The sequence below is a fragment of the Drosophila obscura genome, unplaced genomic scaffold (assembly GCF_018151105.1).
Source record: "Drosophila obscura isolate BZ-5 IFL unplaced genomic scaffold, ASM1815110v1 contig_186, whole genome shotgun sequence".
Lineage (NCBI taxonomy): Eukaryota > Metazoa > Arthropoda > Insecta > Diptera > Drosophilidae > Drosophila > Drosophila obscura.
This window is the reverse complement of record NW_024542774.1, coordinates 8,010,608-8,034,111: the sequence shown is the minus strand read 5'-3', so window position 1 is coordinate 8,034,111 and position 23,504 is coordinate 8,010,608. Positions and strand designations below refer to the sequence as shown.

At 47.1% G+C, this 23,504-nt stretch overlaps 1 protein-coding gene across 2 annotated transcripts; it reads right to left on the bottom strand.

The window, feature by feature from the left end:
- Window positions 1-13,038: 13,038 nt before the first annotated feature.
- On the bottom strand, window positions 13,039-23,462 carry LOC111081111. 2 transcript variants are annotated; one of them, XM_022377056.2, is made up of 11 exons: window positions 23,134-23,462; window positions 20,739-22,067; window positions 20,531-20,666; window positions 20,234-20,472; window positions 20,007-20,161; window positions 19,650-19,817; window positions 19,400-19,575; window positions 18,943-19,328; window positions 18,754-18,875; window positions 15,099-18,673; window positions 13,039-14,342 (listed from the first exon to the last, which is right to left on the bottom strand). In XM_022377056.2, the coding sequence occupies exons 2-11, from the start codon at window positions 20,889-20,891 to the stop codon at window positions 13,048-13,050; spliced, it is 6,405 nt and encodes a 2,134-aa protein (XP_022232748.2). In that variant the 5' UTR covers window positions 20,892-22,067; window positions 23,134-23,462; the 3' UTR covers window positions 13,039-13,047. The 2 variants fall into 2 exon arrangements, with proteins under 2 accessions (XP_022232748.2, XP_041448765.1); XM_041592831.1 differs by lacking the exon at window positions 23,134-23,462 and adding an exon at window positions 22,602-22,705.
- Between the last annotated feature and the right edge of the window lie 42 nt (window positions 23,463-23,504).

Sequence of the window (23,504 nt, the reverse complement as noted above, 5' to 3'; positions counted from 1 at the left end):
GGCAACCCCTTTCCCGTGTGTTTTGGCTTGTCTAATTGGCCAACATTGTTTTGTAGCAGGCATGGCTTTGTGTTCATAAATCTGCATTTAGCTTTCCTTTCAGCTATTTATGACTTTTGTGTGTGTGGCATGTGTGGCATGTGTGGCATGTGTGTGGGGTGAAAACAAGTTTGCAATGAATAATTGAGGTTCCGCCTAAAAATAACTGATAATAGATACAAGATCTCCAAGAAATCTTTCAATTAAAATCAACACACAACTTGATTCAATGTTGCAATAGAATTTTTATACATTCTTCCAAATATCCTCGCAGGACTGGGTGTTCCATTAGCCTTATCTCGTTGGGGCCATGTTGTGTGTTTAATGGATCATATTTCATATCTGGAATGGCCCATCAAAGTTGCACCTTCTCCGCTTATCGCAGACAGCATCGGATTGGCCGTAAACAACAAGCAACTAAAAATATCGGAATTCCAGCAATCGGTTTTATCGCTGCTGTTGAACCCATAAAGCTCCCCGGGATCATGGAAATTTTCGAACTCGACCCCGAAGCTGTCCACGCTTTATTATCGCTCGCCCCAGCGCACAACGACTACGATCGGCCATAATGCATACGGATCGGAGGACCACGCCCCAAATGCACACACCACACCCTACATACCCCCCGTCACACCTTCCCAGTTAAACCAATCCAGTTTAATAACTTTGTTGCAACATTACAAAGTCTTGAGCTGCAGATGCCGACGCTGCGATAGCCCCCCCCAAACCGACGAATTAATCAAGCTTAATTTCAGCTTTCGACAAAAGAAACAATTATACAGCGATTAAACAATAACAACAACAGAAAAGAGTGGAGATGAAAAGAAAATAAGAGAAAAACAAGCAGATGTAATCCACGCGGAACCCAGCACCACGAATTATGAATAAAATTAAACGCAATTGCTCAAAATGTCTGAAAAGCGATCTAACCCAACCAGCACCAGCACCAGCACCATCCAGCCCACTCTCCGGCACTCCGGCACCCCCCCTGCTGCCATCCCTCTCTCTCTCGATGAGCAGATTCCAGCCAAGAAGAGAAAAGAAGCAGAAAAGACATGATTAAAGCCGCGCACGAAACGCTTTTCACATAAAAGACGCCGCATGCGGCATTCCCATTCGAAGCGTAAGCGATCTCGCTAGTTAATCGGGCAGAAAATCTTCATCAGAAATGGACGGCAAACAGCCACTGAGGGGCCAACGTTGAATTGTGGCGACAATGGGGATACCCGCTACACCCGGACACAAAAGTAAGAAAATATTTAATTATTGTATTAAATATTATTTATTAATAATACAAATATTAATATTATGTATCAATATTTTTTTTATTTTGGATTAACTTGGGTTCTGATTAAATCCATTGTCATGGTGTTTAATTTAATGGATTATACTTTTGTCTCAAAAAAATAAATACCTTAACAAAAACTTCTGTAATGCAAAGTATACATGCATTTACTGATGGCTTCCCTCTGCCTGTCTCATCCACCGCCCCAGAAACCATATCTACCCTTGCACACCACGAGTACGGGGTATCGAGAGAAGTAAGTAAAGTTACTCAAACTAAAATAAATACAATCAAAACATGAAGCCTACAACGCAAGCAATAAGTAACAGCGACAACGACAAAAGAGCAAAGCGCGCCGGCGAAACATTACAAGACTTGGGGCTTGGGCTCCATCGCAGCAGCGGCAGCAGCAACAGCAACAGCAACAAATAGCATAATCGCATCGAGTGGCAGAAGCAGAGGCAGCGGGCAACTCCTCCATCTTCAAGTCTCCGCTCCAGCACACCACACCGCACACAATTTAGATGCGCGGCAATAGATAAACTTAAAGAGGCTTTTATTTAAACAAAGCTGCTCAGCCAGGCGGCAGGCGGAGCGACAGAGACGGACAGCAGCCAGGAGCGCAGGGCAAAAGAGTGGGGACACAATGGCAGAGATGCTATTCAATGCTACAAACGCTTATTACATCTCCTAGTCCCTTTGCCATGGAGTCCGCTCCTGTGTACGCTCTAGCAGTAGCGAAACTGCGCCTCCTACTCCCAGAAAGAGCCCCACAGAGAGAGGGGTACGGGGGAGTGTCGGGAGTTTGGGGAATCAAAGCTGAGGTTTGGGGCCTCACTGCTGTCGTTCGAAGCGCAAAAATGTATGTAGCTTACAAACGAGCAACATCAGCAGAGCAGAGCAAGAGCTAAGCGGAGCAGTGCTCCAACCGCGACTCAGTGATCTCTCTCTCTCACTCGCAAGAAGGATCGATCGATGGCTCTCGTTAGCTGCGGTGCTGCAATGCGCTCGCTGCCTGCTCTCATTGTCAATCTCATTGGAGTGCATTCGTTTTCTTACCCAGTCATTGGCGGGTAAGAGGGGGTCTGTTGTATCCATTGGGTTGTATGTCACAGGCAGGAGGTTTCTTTCTGGGGATCCATAAAAGCTGCCATATTCTAGAATGTTTTTTCTGACTATCCAAGGTATCCAGCAGTCCCGAACACTGACTATTTCGGGCTTGCTTGTGTTTACGCTCTGTCGCGATTTTCGTACTTGGGAGACTCAGAGTCGCTCCAAGGATCGGGCTCAAGCTCAGGCTGAGGCTCGTTTGTGGCTGATCTTTTAATCGAATCGTAGCATTTATTATGTTCAGTGGGATTGGGACTTGGATTTGGATTGGCCCGACTGTAATTGCTGTGATTGCGGCGATTGTTGCCAAGCCGAACCGACTGTCTGTTTTGTGGCTGGTTTGTCTAATGTCGTTTAGCAAACAATGGACATGGCCGTGTCATAAGTTAGGCCTGAACCACACAGCGGACAACAAGCACATAAAAAAATGCCCAACATTTGTTGCGCAAATTAATAATTTGCTTTTCCAAGGCTTGCGCAAATCCCCCAGCGGCCTGTTTGATTTGTCTTTGGATGTGATTGGATTTGATGTGATTTCTCGTCTCAATTTATGCTTGCCCGAATGGAATTTGCATAATTTATGGTTTGGATTGGCTTGGATGGAATGGGAGGGGAGGGAGGAGAGCGTGCTGGTCTGGTCTAATTGCAATTAACACGTGACGACAGCAGAGTCGAGCCATCATCGTTATCGCCATCATCGTCATTGTGGAGGGGGGGGAGCAGTTAACAGTTAACAGTCGACAGTCAACAGTCGGCAGTCAAACTCCCATTTCGAATTCAATTGAAATCCAGCAACAACATCACCATCAGCCCCGACTCCCCAGCTTCGTTCCACTTGTCGACAGTTTGGAGAGAAAAATCAATAACAGGCATGTGGAAATTGTATTTAATTGACAGTTAAATGCTTTTCAACTTGCCATGGAAATCGATTGGGCCTGGCCCGACCCGGTGGTGCAGGGAGGGATGGCTCTCAGATGGCTTGGGGTTGGCCTGAGTTGGGTTTCGGTTGGGTTTCTGGGGGGGTTATCAATGGGCGGAGTGCGTAAAAGGCAATTAGCAGGGGAAAAGTTTTTAAGGGAAATTAATAGGCAGAAACAAATTGTATTTTTCAAGTGTGAGTGACTCCAAACGATGGGGAGGATATGTAAATATTAGAGGTAATTTCAATTCGCACGAATCTACTTTAAAATGAGTTTTAATGGAAGTTTAAGCATTTCTTGGAGACTCGCAATGTCAGAGGACTGCTTTGCTGCTCTCCTGTCGAATTCTGCTGCAATATATGTACTTGAGTGCTGAGATCCATCCTACCTAATTGGTCAAACTGTGTGTCGTTTGTACTTTCCGAACGTAAAATTATATGCCATTAGCAATACAATTCAATTTCTTAAAGTTTTCATCGGCTATTGGGGATCATTTTCTATTCAATTCTGCCGTTGCATGTCGAACCCTTGCTGCAACACCCATCCACCAGTCCTAGTCCGAGGCCGAGTCCGAGTCCCCAACCCTTTCCATTCCACTTCGATTCTTCCATTGAATTGGCTTCGTGGATAGGCAAGTAAATAAATAAAACGCGACATTTGAACCAAACTGACAATCACCTAATTACATGCACACACAGCACACACATAGGGGTTGGAGTGGGGGAATGGTTGGGGGTAATTGCAAGACGATGGCCTGTCATCAGTTGCTCGGCTCGTGTGGTTTGTTCTTGTTGTGGCAAAACGCTTAAGCAAATAGCATTAAATAAAAGGTTAATAAATAGCACAAAGGCAACAGCAACCACAGCAACTGCAACGAAACTGCTTGCGGTCGCACCGACAGATAGAAAGAAGAGAGAGAGAGAGAGAGCAATGAAGAGTCGTAGCGAGAGAGAGAGAGAGGGGTAAGAGACAGACACAATATGGCCGACGACGTTGACAGCCCCAGCCCCAGCCACACATGTGTGTGTGCGAGTGTGTGTAAGCAGTTTGTAACGCCTGCTTATTTATGCATGATAAAGACTGACGTGACGTGACGGCAGAACAGTTCAGTTTCAGTTCAGTTCGGTTCGGTTCGGCCCGGTCCTTTCAATTCAATTCAATTTGAGGAGTGGAAAGGAGAGGAGATGAGTTTCGGCCCCATGCAAATGTCAATTGTCGGTTCGTTGTTGATTTAAGCTTATTTAGTACAAACAATCCACTAATTACGGCTTGTTAAATTGCAGCCATTGAAATGACCGTTTAAACATTAAACCATTCAATTTCAATCGCATGCAATTTACCCACCTCTCTGCGGCCCAGCCAATCAGTATTCACTGTACCATACCATACCATACCATACCCCCCCTATGGCTACCCCTACTGCCATGTGTGTGTCTTGTCCGTGTCCATGTCTTTTGGATTGGGGAAATGCATGTGCATGTGCAGTTTGATTTATTATCGATAAAGTCCCCTCCGATGACCATCGCACATCTCTCTGCCCAGCCCCCCCTTCTCATCGTGTGGATTGGATGATCGTGGAACTCTTGTGGATTGTGGATGGTGGCTGTTGGACTGTGGATCGCAGCTATGAAGCTTTCACCCAACCAATTGCCGTAACGCCTACGATCTCTGATCCGTTGGCTATCATCGATAGGAGATCTGCTCGCTCGGTAACGAAAAATCGACGCCTCTGCAATTTGTTGTACACGAAATGCAATTTGCTTAAAATTTATCGCAATTTAATCATCAACATGGAATATGCCCATGCCCCAGAGAGGCGCACAGAGCAAGATACAGTCAGAGAGAGAGAGGGAGAGTGTGCAACAAAACTATTAACGCCAAACGATCGCGATGCCAAGACGGCAAAGATCTCCCCGTCTTCCTGCTGATCTTGCTCTTTCCACCTGCTCCCACCAGACGCCCCGGGGCATTCGCGATGGCAAATGTTTTCATTCATGGCAGCCGACTGTCCACCGCTACAGGGAGTCGACCAGCAGATGCCCTCTGAGTGGCTATTAATGCAAGTGCAATGTAACCATCGTATTGATGTGCAGCTCACCATAAGCCTACTATGGTACCCCCCTAAAATACCCTGTAGTCGCGGGGTATGAGAGAAGCTAAAGGTCAGGAGAGCCGGCAGGAACAGCCAGGAAGAAGAGGCAGCCACATCAGAGAAGTTGCAGGAGGAGGAGACTTGCATTGCAACACAAGCCACAAGCCATAAGCGGGAAATTTGCATTTTTGCCACATTTAACGGTTTTGTTTTTTGGCTCTGGAAGATCACGGGGTGGGGAGGGGAGGAAGCGAGCACCGCTTCATTGCATTCAAAATTGATTTGTTCATGACGAACCCATTTCAGATGGGCTCGTGGCTGCACAAGGAACAGGGGGGGGGGGTGGTGAGCGGTGGGGTGGAAGAAAGTACAAGATGACTTGTGGCACTGTTAACCTCGGGACAAAATGCCAGTGATGAAAGCGACTCCAAAAGCAGCTAAAGGACAGCAGAAAATGGCCACCAAGCACCAGCACGTAACGGTAGATAAAGTAAAGGCAGAAACGTAACTGTACCAAAGAGTATCTCATCTGCCGCCAACGGACATTGACACATTCAAATCGATCAAACTTTGTTCACTAGGAGAATCAGAACCAGAAGCACAACCAGACCCAAGCCCAGACCCAACCCCAGACCCAAAACCCAGACCCAAAACTCATTTAACTTTTGTGACCGGCAAGTGTCAACTGGGATACAACAGGCCAAAAAAAGTACACATTTCTATTGATATTTGCACAAAAATGACAGTTTTGATTGCAAGTGACAATTCCACGCGACAGTGACAGCATTGGGAATGAAAGGGAAACAGATAGACAGATAGACATAGGCGGCCCAGGCGGTTCCGGGTTAATTTACGTGGAAGGCTTTTGATGCAAGAAAATATTTGGGAATTATTAATTCAAGGAAAACACGTGAAGGAACGTTGTGAGTCGCTTCTGTGGACGCGACTCTACTTTTATACTTGTAGGATTTTAAAATATTTAAAATTTTTCATTTTTTGGCTACATCTGTTATCTACATATACAATGTATATTCTACATCTATAATGTAGATTTTACACATACCATTTAGATTCTACATCTTCTCCGCTAGAGAGCGCTCGCGCGCTGAACAAGGAAGAGTGTGCGGGCGAGAAAGAGAATGAGTAGCCTGGTCTCTTGCTGGAGGAGGTGGGGGAAACAACTGAAAATAAATTTTGTTATTCTGGCTATAATAATGATCCGATCTTATTCAAATTCGGCAATCTGGTAAATATGGTCATTCTCTACGACACTGCGAAAGGGGTCGGGGCGATGTTTTGAAATACACTTGTAACAGTGTGATATCACATGAGCCTTGAAACTAAATTTGGCTGCTCTATCTCTCATAGTCTCTGAGATCTAGGCTCATCAAGACGGACAGACAGACAGACATAGACGCGGCTATTAATGCTGATCAAGAATATATATATACTTTATGGGGTCGGAAAAGTTACCTTTTCTGCGTAACATACTTCCACTTTTACCACAAATACAATATATGTACAATATATATATGTCTTTTTGAGTATGGGTATAAAAAATAGAATGGTTGTGAAGATTAGCACCGGAACGAATTCGGAATTAAGGAATATATCAGGGGCATTCATTTAGCTATACGTAGACTACAATATATCTTCAATTCCAACTACCTTTCAACCCGGACAACCTTCGCTAATGAGCCAAGCTACCAAGCTAAGAGGAGCACTCCAAACTTATTTTCCCATCAATTTACCCCACACACCACATACCACACACTCACACGGAGACATCCACATAGCTGCATTATAATAAACATCATGTCAGGCCAAGAGGTCAAAACCGAAAGGAAAGTCCTCGACAATATTCACACAGACTGAGGCTCCACATCATCGATACGGATTCCGAATGCAATTCCAATTCCAAGTTCCCAATTCCCAATTCCAGTGCCAATGCCATTCGCAGGCAGCCGAAGGCAGCCAAAAGCCAACAAAAGTGGCTTAAATCAACTACTGACAATGCTAACGAAGCAGTCAGCAAACAACAAACAAACTGCGACACCTCTCTGGAAAGGATAGGAGAGAAGAGGAGACTGGGATGAGGATGGAGCTGGAGCTGGAGCTAAAGCTGAAGCTGGATCAGAGAAGGAGGAGGAGTAACCAGAAGTCGGCACCTGGAATTGAGTGCAAAATATGGCGCAGAGCAAGCAGAGCTGAGTGGTGAAGGTGGAGGCGGTGGCAGAGGCAGAGGAACCCCTTATGTCTGGACTGGGGCATATCCATGTTACTTAGCGTCTTGGAGCAGTTGGCGCGTCATGTAGCCAATTAAAAAAAGCGAAAAACGACAAGCGAGAGGTGCAGAGAAGCAGAGCAGCAGAGCAACAGAGCAGCAGAGGAGCACAAAATGCTGGCTGAGATTCGACAATGGTGGAGCTGGAGGTGCGGCCCCTGCCTGTCCTGTCCTGTCCCGTCCTGGTCACGATTGGTAGGCAGTAACTGGCAACAGAAATCTAAGCGAGGCAATCAAATTAGGCAAGCAACAAACCAGGCAGGCTTCCTCCTCCAGCAACGAGCAGGAGGCAGCCTAAGGATGGGATTTGGCCTGTGGATTGGGCCTGTGGATTGGGGTTGAGGGTGGACAACCTTAATTGCATCTTTAATGTGAACGGGAGAGTACACAGATATGCTAATAAAGGTCAGCGGATATGCGAGCATGCTCCGCTCCGCTGCGCTCCTCACATCTCGATAGCAGAGTGTCGACGTGCCGTACCGTTAAGCAAATTTCATGCCTGATTTCTGTTTTGGCCGCCTGGCCCAAACGGCAGCGGGGACATTGCAACATGACACCTCGACATGACAGCAAAATGAGCTTCTGTTGCCCGACTCCTTTTTGAGATCTCTCACCAGCAGCAGCAGCAGCAGCAGCAGCAACAGAGGTAGCGGCAGTGGTAGTAGCGGTAGTTGCATCGGCAGTGAGTGACAACTGCAACGGCGTTGCTTTCAAATATATTTAACACCAGCCTCAGCGTCGACGCATGCTGCAGATTGGGGGGCCAGAGCCAGAGCCAGTCACAGTCACAGCTACACCGATCCATGCTCCAATCCACGCACCAAATGCATGCGAAATCGAACACTTTTCACACTCTCACACACGCGCCATGGCACGGGACTGTGAGGACAGCCAAAAGAGGAGACACACTCGAGCTAAAATGTTTGCTGCCCAAACGAAAGGCATTTAAAGCCTGACTAGACATTTTCTTGCGAGACTTTATATTTATAAAAAAAATTCCTAAGCTTTGGTGGCAAAGATTTCTTTAGGCGTTCCTCTCGCCGGAGGCTTCACTGTAGCCATTCCAGTGCATTCGATTCGACCAATGCCCGTTTGGCATTCATTTATTCGCATCTGTTGCCAATTTACAAAAATACAATTTCAGTTGGTTTGTTTTTGCTGCTGCTGTTTTTCTGTTTCTGTTACTGTTTGATTTCGATTTGGGTATATTTTTTGTTTGTGTTTTTTTTTTGAATTTTTGTCAAACGTAGAGCCGCCTTAATTGATTTTGGCACTTTAACGAGGCGCAAAGTAAACACACTCGAAGGAAAAACCAATTGACAGCTTCGGACCTGGCCTGGCTATCGGCGTGTTAATTGATCGCCAAATAGCAGTGGAATTGAAATTCTAATGGGCGGGCTAATCAAAGGCATGGAATATCATCTGATTGAAGGTCGATTACAACGGATGCTAAAGGAACGCGGTACAGTTTTTGAGCGCACAACAAAACACTGAAAGTAGATGGTATACCAACCCAGTAATAGAAAAATCGATCATTATTGTAATTCTTTTATTTCGTCTCTTTATTTTTTGTTTGTTCATAATAATGCATTTTGTTGGTTTGCATTTTGTTTAGTTGCCGGTTTGGGATCGTTTAGCTTTTAATTAGTTTTCCAGAATGTGTCACCAATTCTATATATATATATTTTTTCGATTCATATTTGCATATATGAGTATATATGTATGTATGTATGTATGTATGTACACCTTTGAAATTTAGCCATCTCTATGAGGGGGAGGGGGTTGTTGGGCGGCCATATCCATCCATATATCATATATCCATATATCCTATCCCTTGCCGTATCCGTAATTACACATATTTTTCAATGAACTTTTCATGCTTCTAGACAGTTTATGGAACATTATTCATATGTATAATTTGTTGCTTTTATTATTTGATAGCTTATGCAGGAAACAGTTAAAATATCATGCCGTTTGTTATTCGATCTGTAAATCCATCCATCTATCCATCCATCGATCTCTATGTTTATCATTTCATTATAATTTATTCTTTATTCATTGTGCTTCGTTTTATTTTTTACAGTGTAGCAAGTTGTTTGATTAATTATTTATTAATTATATATAATTTGTTAAGTTTATGTTTTTGTTTATTTTGGTTTTTTGGGTTTGTGTTTGCTTACTTAATTACCACAACAAGCGTTTCCAGTTTTCTTATTTGATTTACTAACAATAAATACAGGTTTATCTATGTATATATGTATACTTTATAAGGGAATTGGCTCAACTGCAGTGTGGATTGAATTCCGTTTCCATCCAGTGCGATTGTTTTGAGTACCCGAAATATGATTGAAATGAAATGATAAGTGGATTGGAATGCAACTGAAATTTACATGGAAACAAAATATCAATGAAAAAGAAAATAGAGTGAAAGCAACACAAAATATTTAAAACTTAGAAGGAAACTGAAGAAGGTGAACTGAAATATTTAACGAAACTGAAAAACCTTAAATATGAAAAAAGTAAGTAAATACCACACTGGAAAAACAGAAATAAAATCCGCTGATGGGATCGTTGGGCCAATTGCAAAGAGTCAAAGTTCTATACAGAGAGGCTATATGCATATTAAGCTATTAATACTCGATTGGTAGATTTCACATATCAGTTAGTTATAGAAAATTATCGATAGAGAGCTTTTGAAGTGTGGGATGTGTGTGTGTGTGTGAGTGAGAGTGTGGAGAAAGGATCTCTACAATATAATGTATGGGGGTGGCTGTATCCTAGAGATGTTTCTGCTGCATTCGCTGTAAACAATTTCACATTTAGCTATGAATTAGTTCAAATACAAATACGCAAAATGGCTGTATCGATATACATATACATATATATAATAAATATATATTTTAAGTACGTGTTTGTTTTTTTGTATTTTTTTTGTAGGTTTCCCCATTTCTATTCTGTGTACACTTCATGCAAAAGAAGAAGTTAAAAACTGTTAAGTACATATAAAAAATATGATTGTTGTTATTACTATTGTTGTTTAGTTAATAACTATTTACAATTATTGTAGGCTACCAGACATAAATAAGTTTAAAAAACTCTTACAAAGTCAAAGCTATGATTTCATTGATTTCTTCTCGAAGTGCTTTCCGTTAATGGATGATCCAACAATGAGAAATAGAAAGTCGTAATCGTTTTTTGTTTTTTTAGATATTAGACAGTCGCATAAGTCGTATATACACACACAGCTATATATATCTATATATTCATATGTGGTTAACTATTCCTCTAAATGTTCAAAGGTTAAATAGAGTTCTTTTTGTGTGTTTTTTTTACCCGTATTTGCAGTTGCAAGTGTGTCAAATCATAGAAGTTGTACGCATCACAATCGGTTTATGTTCAATGGGGGCTTATTATGGGGGAAAGGATGATCAGGGGAAATGAGATTATCCAATACAACACACTCAAGTCCAAGGTACGTGAGGCAGCATTCATCTCAATTATACTCCTCGTATCTAGAGGTGTTCGAGTGCTGAAACTGAAAACTGAAACTGGGACCACAATGATGGGTGGGTGCCTTTCTCGGGATCTGGGATGAAGGGTAGATGTTCTGGGGATGTTTGATTTTATTAGAGTTTTCGCATTTGTTGAAGTTTGCAATTTGTTTTCCATTTTATTATCGCTCTTGCTTACGCTCTTACCGCTCTACAATTTACAATCTAGGAAAGTACATCTCTACGTAATTATAATTTAAATGATTTTGTTTTTTTGTTTGTTTTCGTTTTGGATTTTAAAATATTATCGTTATTGTTATCATTAGTGTGTTTATATTATAACATATTATCATCATTATCATATTATTATTGTTATGTTTATGTTTTTGTTGTTGTTGCTGTTGCATAAGCATTACAAATACAATAAAAGTATTACCTTGTATAAAAATAATAATAATAATCGCATACAATAATAGTTTTTTTTCTTATGCTCCTTCCTCCAACTCTCCCTTCTCCTCTCTATCGATCCTCTGCTCTTCCCTCTGCAGTGGGGAGTGAACGTGGGTTTTTCTCTTCTCTTATCATCTTTTAGGCTACAAGATAAGTTAATTTAATTTACGTACATTGAAAAATGTGTTTTTTCTTTTCTTCTTGTGGTTTTTCTCCCGGGAGGGGGGCTGCCGCGATTGGCTACCCGCCCCCGAATCGCAGTGACGCGAGGGCGTGGGGGCCACATCGAACAGCAGCCCGGATAAAGCGCGTGATTCTGAAACGGCGTGAGCCTGAGAGGCGGCGGCCTCTCCATCGTTCCTACAACTATTCGTATCACTAAATATATAGTTTCATAATTACAATTAATTCTTGCTGCTGCTACTTTTTTTGTTTGTTTGTTTGTGTGTGTGTGTTTTGTGGGTGGTGTGTGTTTTACAATCGAATATTTACAGTTTGCTATTTAACACATGGAGCGGGTTTATAGCGGCAGGGGCGTGGTGCGGGGTGTCTAGGGGAAATCTCCAACTTAGCAGAAAGAGCCGAGTGTTCTCGAGTAATGCTTCACATATGCATATACATCATACATATATATATATATATCTCTTGTTTTTATTTGTGTAATTCTAAATATGGTTTAGGGTTAGGCGATCTTGAAAAATAAGACCTAAATCGTTATACACACACATGTCTCTCTCTACATACATACATATATATATATATATATATATAATATATTCGTTTATATATATATATAATATATAAATAAAATCAAATTAAGCAAAAACTTTGTTATTGGTGGCTTTCGTTTATACAATCTCTTCTCTTCCCTTCCTCCTCTCCCCTTTCCTCATCTACATCGACCCTTTCTGCTTGGCCCTTTCCCTTTGGCCTTGGAGAGCTCACCCTGCCGCCTGGCTATGTTACAAAATTTGGAATTTCCATCCGATTATCGTTTAGGTTCGTTCTAATCCATTTTTGAAGGCTGGCTGGCATGTGTGTGTGTATGTGTGCGCGGGTTGTATGCATATGAAATTCTACATTTAATCTACAGTATGTATATATAGGGCGTTGTTGTAGTAGTAGTAGTAGCATTAGCCCAGATGCGCCGCCGACTGGCCCAGATTGACCAGACAGAGGGCACAGCAGCAGGACGGCTGCAGGAGCTGGCCTAGGGCCACCATCAACGGACTCTGCGCCGCACTCATCGGCGTCAGCAGGAACTCGGCCTGTTCCTGGGCCATACCCAGACCCATTCCCAGTCCCAGCGAGGTGCCGCCGGGCAGACTGACGGAGAAAACATTTGGCATTAGATGTTAGCTGCTGCTGTCCGCGTCTCATCTGTTGATGGTGGACGTAACTCCGGCTCCCCCGGCTCCGGGGACGTTAACATTGCTCGATGTCGTCACGGTCACACCGCCACTCACTCCTCCTGCACCGCTTCCACCTCCGCCACCGCCGCCTGATCCACCACCATTGTTGTTATTGTTGTTGCTTGTGGGCATCACCACTCCGCCATTGTTGGCACTGGCTATCACCTGCTCCACGGTGAGGCTCTTGCCCACATCCTTGGCGTTGAGCAGAGCTCCGTCCGAGGAGCCCACATTGTTCGCATTGGTGGTCACCAGTTGTCTGATGGTGGTGGGTGTTCCGCCGGCTCCGACACCGCCCGAGCTGTTGACGGTGGTGCCCAGGGGCAGGGTTCTCGTGATGATGGCCGAATTGTTGAGGCGGCCGCGCAGCACCTGCTGCAGTCCGCCGGGCCCTAGCTGCATCTGCATCTGGCCGCTGTTGTTCTTCTGCAGCGGCTTCACGTTGAGCAAGCTGGTGTAAAGGACTCGCTTGTCGCCCTGCTGCACCTGTTGGGCATTGGCCGCGGCCACCGTCTTGAGCTTCTGGTGGTGTACCTGCTGCTGCTGGGCTTTGTTCAGCACCACCGTGGTCGCGCCCACCTGCTGGGGCGTCTGGCTGGCCAGCGCCTCGCCCGTGCTGCTCACAAAGTTCAGCTTGAGATTGGAGTTGGTGAGCTCCTTATAGTGAAGCTTCTGGCCACCGGCATTGCTGGCCGCCACCGCCGCAGCTGCCGCCTGCAGTTCGCTGGCCGTGGCAATGGTGAAGTTGCCGCCGCCGCCACTGTTGCTGCTGGTGAGGAAGATCTTGTTGGCCTGCTGGGGCGCCGCCTGCGAGCTGATAATGGCTGTGGCCGGCTGCAGGCTGTAGTTGTGGTTGGCCGCTATCGCTGCCGCCGAGTTGGGCTTCAGCTGTTGCTGCTGCTGCTGGGACTGGCCCGTGTGCTGGCCAGGCTGCTGTTGCTGCGGTTGCTGCTGAAGATTGAGATCCGAGACGAGCAGGGGGAATGGCGACATCTTGATCACCTTGCTGAGTTTCTGCAGCTGCTGATGCTGGTGGTGTTGCTGCTGTTGCAGGGACTCGCCAGTGTCCATCTGATCCCCGCTGTTGATCGTCGTCGTGGCCGTCACCAGATCATCCTCGTGCTGCACCAACTGTTGCAGCTGTTGCTTGGTCAGCTGAATCTGTTGCTGCGCCTGCTGCTGCAGCTGCTGTCCTCCCGGATGCTGGCCAATCACCTTCCTCTGTGAGAACTTCCGATTCAGCAGCAGCTTGTTGATGTCTGCAAGGAAAATATAATGCAAAAGATAATTAGTTTACGTTCAAATCAATGACATTTTGTGTGGGAGCAGACTCAAAGGTCATCCAAAGCAATCATGCAAACTCGTCCTGCAGCGTAATGGAATATGAGAAATGAAACGAAAATCACAGCCACTGACAGAACAACTTATTCAGATGCGGATCACCTATGGAACCTAACCTAAGCCATCCAATCTATCATATCAGATAGAGAATCAGGGAGAGTGAGAGTACTTGCAAGTGAATTCCACTGAGAAATTAACATCGAAGTAGAAGTAACAAAAGTGATTTAGTAGAACTATGGAAGCAGTTCGATTGCTAATCCAACCAACGTTCAATTAGCCAAAGGAGTATTCACATACATTCGTCAAATGTTGTGAATGACGTATATTCCCTGTAAAAATATCCCATAAGCGAACAGACACAATCGGCACGAATGAAACTCGAATTATCCGTGGCCAAAACAATGGAACAGAACCGAATTGAACAGAATAAAACCAAACGTATATGTTGATAAGGGAGATCTCTCCCTGCAATGCAACTCAAAAAATTCAAGAAGATTCTTGTAATCGTGAGGCTATCTTTGATCTCCAAATATACCTCCGATATCCTCAGATATCAACTCTATAAAAAAGCAGCTAAATCTTGAAAACTAGATGCTCGTACCTCTCCTACGACACATAACCTACGAAAGAGAATATGTACGTTATATTTGTTCCACACCGGAATGGTGACTCACCTGTGTTCTCGGGTCCATTGAGCTGCCGCTTCTGGGTGGCCCGACTCGTCCAGAGTATCTTGTTGCCCACCGCCGCTGGCGAAGTGTCCGCTGTCGTCGAGAGCACCGCCGTGGTGGCCACCGCCGTGTTTGTTCCGCTCACCTGTCGCCACACAATCGGCTGCTGTTGCACCAGCTGCTGTTGCGAGTGCTGCTGGACATTGTTGCGGTTGGGCGTCGTGACAATTAGAGGCGTCGTGGTGGTGCACTGCTGCTGCTGCTGCTGGTGTTGCTGCATCCCGGCTATGCTGTGCACGGCCAACTGCTGGCCACTGGCCGTGTTGATGATGTTCACACTTGACCCGGAGCTGGAGCCGACGCCACCCGCGGAGCAGTTATCGTCGCTCTGCAGCTTCACATTGGACAGAGTGATCACGGTATTGGGTCCAATCGATGTGGTGGTGGCTCCTCCGCCGCCGCCACTTGTCTTCTGTATGGCGTAGGTGACCTTCTGTGCGGCGGCAGCTGTTGCTGCCGTGATAATCTCGCCGCTGCCGGTGGTGTAGATCATATGATTGCCAGCGGCGCCAGCGCCGGCTGCGTTGAGGGATGTCAAGGAGCGCGAGGAGGTGACGATGCTCTGTGTGGTGATTACCGGCGAGCCGATCCCGTCCCGCTGCATCTGGAAGAGCAGTTGCTGGGTGGGTTGCTGCTGCTGCTGCTGCACCTGTTGGGGCGTGCCCTGGCGCTGCTGAACGGTCACATTGCGTAGCTGGGCTTGGGCCAACTGGTGCTGCAGCTGCTGTTGGGCGGAGAGGGTGGGCAGGGGACTGCTACCCGTGTGCGGTGTGATGGTCACAATGTCCCCGACGGCCGCTCCGCCGCCGTATTCCGTCCTGGCAATGATCTGCGGACTGGCATTGGCGAACTGATTCAGCAACTGCGTCACCTGAGGCCCGGTCGTCGTTTGAACCTGCGCCTGTGTCTGTGAGGGGAGCTGCAGCTGCTGCGTTTGCACCTGCGAATGAATTTGCGACATCTGCGGCTTCTGGGGTGTTATCTGGGCGGGTATATTGATGAGCTGAGGCGTGGGAGTCGCCACAATTTGCTGTGGCATCGACTGCGACTGCAACAGTGGCTGTGGCGGTGCCGTGGGCTGTAACTGGACTGGTGGTGGTATCGCCACCTCCGGCTGAGGTGTCTCCATTGGCTCCACCTTCACAGGATCCAGGGTGTCTGCCGTCGCCGTTGGCGTTGTTGTCATCGTGGCCGAAACGGGAGCCGTAGCTGCTTCTGGCTGTGGCTCCTCTTTGGGCGTCACCACTTCCTGGCTGAAGAAGACCTCACGATCCTTGAGTGACTCCTGCGTGGGACAGACCGTAAACGACGAGCTCCCCACAGGGACATTCGCTGGCCGCGGCTTGCGAGTGCGCCCAGCGCGCTTAGACGACTCTCCGCCCACCTTGGGCTTCTTTTCGTCGATGCAGTCGAGTAGCTGATCGGCAATCTCTACCTCGTCTACAGCCGCCTCGCCGTCCAGGATGCCGTTCCAGAAGCTGGTGGCCTGGTTGAGAGCCTTGGGATCGTCCATGGCGCACTCCTGCAGGATGTTGTCCAGCATGTGCTCATGGTTGTCGTCCTCGTCGTCACCGAGCAGATTGTTGATGTCATTGAGCGAATCGCCAGCGCTTAAGTTGAACTCCAGGGCGGATCCCGATCCGGATCCCGAGCAGTTCGGACTCTTGCTGGTACCTCGGGCATAGTCCTGGGCGTAGGCCGTCTGAATGAGCTGGGCATCCGAGTCCAGATCCGTGTACTTGAAGGCATTGCTCAGGAAATAAGTGCTGGTGTCGCTCTCGATCTCCTCCCGCTTTCCCAGACGATTCAGCTCCACGCTGATAGGCGTATCCTGGGTCCAGTCCACCGCATGGACACCAGAAAGTCCGCTGCAGAGCTTGCTATCGCCATCGTTGCTGTCGGAGAGCTCGTCCGTGGGCGTCTTGGGACGAAAGTGCAGCCAGTCGCGTCTGATTTCGGAGAGGAGTTCGTTGCAAATGTCAAGACGCTGACTGGAGGTGGGCGAGAGTCCGCCCAGGTAATTCACGTCTAGTTCCTCTGCCGGGGCATCGATATACAGGTCCCTGGGCTTCGAGTACATTTGGCTGTTGCGCAGATTCTGCAACCGAATCACATCGGGCAGCTGATTCAAGCAGACGGTCTCCTCCTTCAGCTCCTGCTGAGGGCATCCCCTCTGCTCTTGCTGCTGCAGTTGCTGTTGCTGCTGCTGGGCCTCCAGCTCCTTCTTGACAGCCGTATGGCGGATGATGCTGCTCAGCTGGGCGAGATTGACATCGTCCTCGGCCTCATCGTCCATCAGTTCGGGATCGGAGGTGGTCTGGAGTACAGTGACAGCTGCCGTTGCGGTGCGTATGCTGCTCAGCGGCTCGTTGGAGTCGTCGGCATCGATTAGCTCCCGCTTTATCGTCTTGGCCGCATCCTCCATTGAAAGTCCGAGCATGGATGCTCCTGCTCCCGATGATGCTGCTTCCGCTGCAGCGGCTGCTTCAACGGCTCGTGCTGCTGCCGCCGCCGCTGAGGTGGAGGCAACCGGTTGCTCTTGCTCTTGCCCAACGTTATCGTTCGCCTCTGCCTCCAGCTTTATCACATTGATTTTTTCGCTTATGCTAACATCCTTATTCATATTACTACTACTACTACTGCTACTGTTGTTGTTGTTCAACACGGTGTTGTTGTTGTTATTGGAACGGTGGTGGTGCTGCTGATGATTGGCTCGCGCAGGAGGAGGCTGCTGCACCTCCTCAGCCGCACTGCTTTTTTCCTCTTGCGGCGCCAAATTCTCGCATACTTCCATTTCCACCTCCTGCTTGAGTTTCTGCCCCAAGGCCAGCACCAGACGCTGCAGGTACGCCCTGGGCAAAGGACCCAGCGAGGCAGCGAGAGAATCTTCCTCCCCAGCTGCTTCTGCTGCTTGTCCTCCAGTTGCTGCCTCCGACGACCTCTTCAGTCGCTTGGCCGCATTGAGCTCCCGCATCTGCTGTTTCTTGTGGCGCAGGCGACGCCGTTTTAGGCGCATGTCGTGCGAGTTCTGGGACAACGTCACTGCCGAACTGTAGAAACTCAGCCGCGAGACATTCTCGTCATCGGTGGCCAGGTCATCTTCCTCCCCATCGGGCTCGAGCTCCAGCACCTCGTCCAAATCTTTGTCCTGAGGCAGGGGTAGCATTAAATCACCCAACGACCCGGTGCTGGCGATGGGTTTATCCGCCTGATGACTGGTGGGCTCCGATTTGACAATGTCGAGCGGCAACGACGACGTCTCATCGGTGTCCATGGGTTTGGATGCGGGCGCAACAACAAGATCAACAACAGTGGGCGGGGAGCAGGGTTTGGCCACCGGCAGCAGGTCCGGCTTCAGTTGGTTGTTTCTCCTTTGGGCGTTGTTGCTCTTTACGACACTCTCCATGACCGTGTAATCCAACTGCGACCAGACATCGTCAAAGTTCGTTATGGCCCGATCGAGCAGTATCCTTCCGCCACGGCCCACACGACGGCGGGCAAAGCCAATGCAACGCGGCCTGCAAGATTAGCCCGATTTATGCTTGAGTACGTGGCAAAGGGCAAAGGCAAAAGAGCAAACACCAACAACACAACAAACCTGGGATAGTTGATGGAGGTCAGCGTGTAGCGATATTTGGGATCCGAATATGGTCCCGATCTGCTCGTTTCCGTCTCCTCATCTGCCGAATCATAGGGCCAGCGTCCATTTCGATGCCGTGTCTGGAAATACAACACCAGCATTAATATAATTTTTGTAATGTACGGGGGAATGTTCAGAGACACTTACGGGCAGGTAAATACAGCTTGGCTTCCGTCGAAATGCAAACGGTGCCTCATCCTCGCTCTCGGAGCCCAGCTGGTTGCCATTGAGGCCACCATTTAGATAGTCGTCCTCCTCGCTGTCCAGAATCGAATCGTTTGCCGCCGGCGAGGCACTCTGCTGCCTGTTATGCAGATGATGTGGCAAATGGTGGGCAGGCGATGCTCCAGATCCCGACGACTGCCCTGGCAAATACTGTTGAGTTTGCTGCTGCTGCTGTTGTTGCTGTTGCAGTTGCTGGTGCTGATTCTGCTGCTTGTCGCGGGGAAGTTTGTGTTTGCGCTTCCTGTACGGACGCTTCTCCTTGCGACTGCTGCTGCCGTTGCCGTTGCCGCTGCCCGAGTGGATGGTGTCTAAAAACGAAACAATGGAATGTGAATTAGTTACTAGTCTAGAGTAAAATGCTTTCATCCTTTTGCCTTACCCATTGTCGACGTGTTCAGGTACTGAGACGGCGAGGCATACACATTCGTATTGCCCGCTGCTCCTCCACTTGACAGCAGACCCGGGGGCAGGGAAGCCAGAATGGCGCCCGCTGTTCCAACCGCGGCCGGCGCCCCTTGTGAGTATTGATTCGCATACACTGAATTATACGCGGGTCTGTAAACGAAACAAAAAAGCGACCGGATCAGTATACATTGGATAACTGGCAGTTTCTCTTGTTGGGAGCTCACCTCGTGCTCTTGTATTGAGCATTCAGCTCGGAGTAGACAGCACCATTGAAGTCGCGCATCTCGACGCGCTTCTCAAAGATATTCACCGTCGTCTTGAGTTGTTCGCGCTTCGTCTCCTCGCGTCGCCGCACCATCTCCAGTATAGTTGTGGCGCGCTGCAGGTCGCGTCTGTTTTGATATGGAAAACAGTAATTAATTAATTAATACAATAAATGGAAATATATCTCGCTATATGCTGGCCAATTGGTACAATCTATGATGATGTTTTCTAGCATCAGAGGGCAGTCAATTTGCCAGCATTATTTACACCGAAATTATGCAACCGACTTTATGTGTGAGATTCCCCTCAATTCTTACCGCAGCTTGAGCATCTTCTCGTAGGAGGCCTCATCGTTCTTGCGATTCTTGCGCGTTTGCATTTTCTCAGTGCGCCGACGAAAGGCCAAATACGGATTATTGGAGCTGGCACCAGGACGACTCTCTGTCTTCACAGTAAGTATCAGCGGATGTTGCTGCAAAGGATGAATCAAAAAGTGGGAATTATCTACGGGTGTCCCACCATGCAAAACAAATCGAATGCCTACCATCTTGAGGCGCTTGTTGAGCCAGTAATCGTAGAGGGATATACTCGTCTCGTCATCCTGATTGAGCAGAGACTTGGCCTCGTTGAGTGTGACGACCGTTTGACCCGAGCTCTTCTCCAGCAAATCCATCAATTGTTCAAACTTCAGCTCCGTCAGCTCCAGGCGCTCCTGCTGGTTCAGCCATTCCATGTCCGCTTTGTCCATATCGTAGTCGGGCACCTCAGTGTCCAGGCCAAGAGCTGTTCAAGTGGATTACGTTTAGTATTGGAAAGAATATGGGAAATTGAATGAACACACGTTGCATGTGAATCATTTGGCGGGGCATCTTGTAGTCCGGCGGATAGTAGGTGTCGTAGAAGGGCTGGTCCGTCTGCAGTACCTCGGGTGTGGGGATGATGAGGCCCGTGCAGATTGCCCGCTGCAGATGATGTTCCTGTTTTTATTGAGACACGAAAGCAATGATTAAATCTCACTTCGAATATTCATTCTATGGGAATTTACTCACCGACTCTTCCTCCTTCTCCATGCCGCTGGGCATTTGGGGCACGGCACGGTTTATGGCTGAATACTCGGGCAGATCGGGCAGCTCCTCGGCCAAGTAGATGGGCATCTGCTTGGACGGATCCAGATGGCGTGCTCTGAACGATAGCTTCGACATTTTGACTTTTTTGTTTGCTGTTGTTTGTTTGTTTGTATGTGAGTGGTGTATATGGAGTATGTGGAACGTTTTAGCTGTTGCTGTTTTTGTATATTTCTTATGTTTTGTTTTTGTATCTGTTTTATGGTTGGTTAAGTGGAATTGGCTGCTTAAGTTGCTATGGATGCTCCTCCTGCTGCTACAGCTGCGGGAGCTGCTACCCTTCTGCTGACGGCTGTTCCGGCCACCGGCGTCAAGGGATTTGTGCTGCTACTGCTACTGCCGCCGCTCTCGAGGATCTTACTCCGATGCGTTACCGCTGCTGCTGCTAAGCGTTTCGTTGTTGCTGCTTCTGCTGTTGCTTTTGCTATTGGTGTGGCGGTTGTTCTCTCTGGCAACCTGGCTATGGATGGAGGAGATATGCTGCTAGTCCCAAGCGTATGCAACAGCAGGGATGAACAGGCTAGATGCAGTACGATGATTCTGCTGGCAAACAGTCGGGCCAGCTGCTCCTCCGCCTCCTCCGACGACTTAGCACCGGGGCTGCGGTGGCTGTGGCTGCTGTGCCAGCTGGTTAACGCAGCCCCTGTGCCCGTTCCCTTGGCAAACGTTCTGCCACTTGTTGGGATTTGGTGTGGATTTGGATGTAGATTCGCGTGTGGGTATAGGTGTGAGTGTGGATGTGGGTTTGGGATCGGAATCGGAATTGGGTTGATGATCAATGAACGCCGCTTGAGAGCAACCTTTGTTGCTATATAGGGCGTATCGTTATCGTCCTCGTCCACCTCCTCCTCCGCCTCTGCCGCCGCCGCCGCCTCCTGCTCCGCCTCCTCCGACTGCTGTTCCTGCTGTCCGGACTCCTCGATTCGTGCAGACAGGGCCGACAGCAGCAAGATGGCCAGAGATATTAGCTGATTGCAATTACGACGACAACGCAATGGTAGCAACAACAATGACAACGAATGCAGCAATTGTGTCGACGACATTTTTCACGTTGAAATCGAAAAAAGTATGTGAATTGGCATAATTACGTTCATCAAAATTGCACATTTCAGTTCATCATCATTTTTCTATATTGAAAATTGTTTTTCTTTTCCAGTTGTTGCCGTGTGCCGCTTCGTTTCGTTGTTGCTTTCTTGTTGTTCTCCTCTCTCTCTCTCACTCTTTGTCTTTTCCTTATCGTTGGATGATAAAAATCTACAAATGAAACGAAGACAACAACAAAACTAGTAAGTAAACAACTAACACACACACAATAACAATGAACGCATAGTAGAAACGTGTGTACGTGGGCGTGTGTGTGAGCGCGCGCGGGAAAAATAATCTAAATAAACGCACACAACACACTGAGACGATTATGCCTGTTTCGCTTTAAATTCACATTCGCCTTTGTTTCATACTATGAATCATTTCATTCTTAGCTTGATTCCTCTTTTTTTTGTCGCAAATGCGAAAAATGCAAAATCATAGAAAGCCGCGTACAAAAAAAAGGCGGCATAAACAAACACACACGCGGCGACAACCGCAAACAAACGCGGCGAATTGCACGAAGCAGAAAGAAATACGAAGCGCAAAACACGACGAAAAAGAAGAAAAAAATGTAGGCAACTCTTCCTCATGTGAGATTTGTTTTTTGCAATTATTGGCCAAATTAGTGAGCCACCGCTGGGTGTGTATATTTCCAGGCACTTTAATGAATTTTTAACATCGTTTACCGCACTTTTCACACACCTGCAAGCGAAATTTTGTTGATAATTCGCTTGAAAAATTTACACAAATTTCTAGATTTTGCGTAGCGTGGTTTTGCTGGAAAGCAATAATGGCGGCCAGAGAGCCGAAGACTGACGACGCTGCGGACTCACAGGCCGCGAATTTTAAATAACGGCGGCAGAAGTCATTCGGAGCGGCTAGTCCGCAGTTCCTCAATTTTTGTTGCCATTTTAACACAGTATAACACCCCAGAGATTGGGCTAATATTTTAATTTAATTTTATATAGTAGTTAATAATTTTTTTCATTGTGCGGCACATATAAACATCACTGTTTTGCCGATAGAATAACTATCGGTATATCGCCGTTCGGCGGCAGTTTGAGCGGCGCGGAAGACCGAATTTACTCCGAATCGTGTGTTGGCTCCCTCTGGCGAGCTTCTTAGGCACTACTACTCCATGATTTTTTTCACAAACAAAAAATCGATTAAATTTTTTCACACACATTTTTTACATTTTATTTAATTATTACACGACCACACCACCGTTACATACCACTCGGTACGTTGCTGGAGCAACTGCCAAAATTTCAGCAATATTCAATAAGTTTTGCTGGTAAAAACGACCGAAATTGTCTTCAGCAGCGGGACACGTTTTTACTTAATGGGCGGCCATCACAAATGAAATTTTCGGAGTCGTGCAATCGTCCAAAATACTGACGAAATTATTTTGGCTCGTTCAATTCCTGATCTATTTGATGAAATCGAATGCGGTTTTCGCTGGTACCTGTAGAATTTTGGCAGGAAAATAATGCATGCATTGGGATCATTGGCAGCTGCTGAATTTGTTTAAATAAATTGTTTAGTCGCATCTTTACCCTCCCACTGGTGCTGTAAAACGTTTGATTACAATATATCGATATTTTG

Bases quoted from the DNA above. Each gene is read 5' to 3' on its own strand.
- LOC111081111 (XM_022377056.2), bottom strand. From the start codon at position 20,891: ATGTCGAAGCTATCGTTCAGAGCACGCCATCTGGATCCGTCCAAGCAG. The intron at 20,473-20,530 runs GTGTGTTCATTC...CCACTTGAACAG, and splicing joins CCAAATGATTCACATGCAAC to CTCTTGGCCTGGACACTGAG. The intron at 19,329-19,399 runs GTAAGGCAAAAG...TTTCGTTTTTAG, and splicing joins CCTGAACACGTCGACAATGG to ACACCATCCACTCGGGCAGC.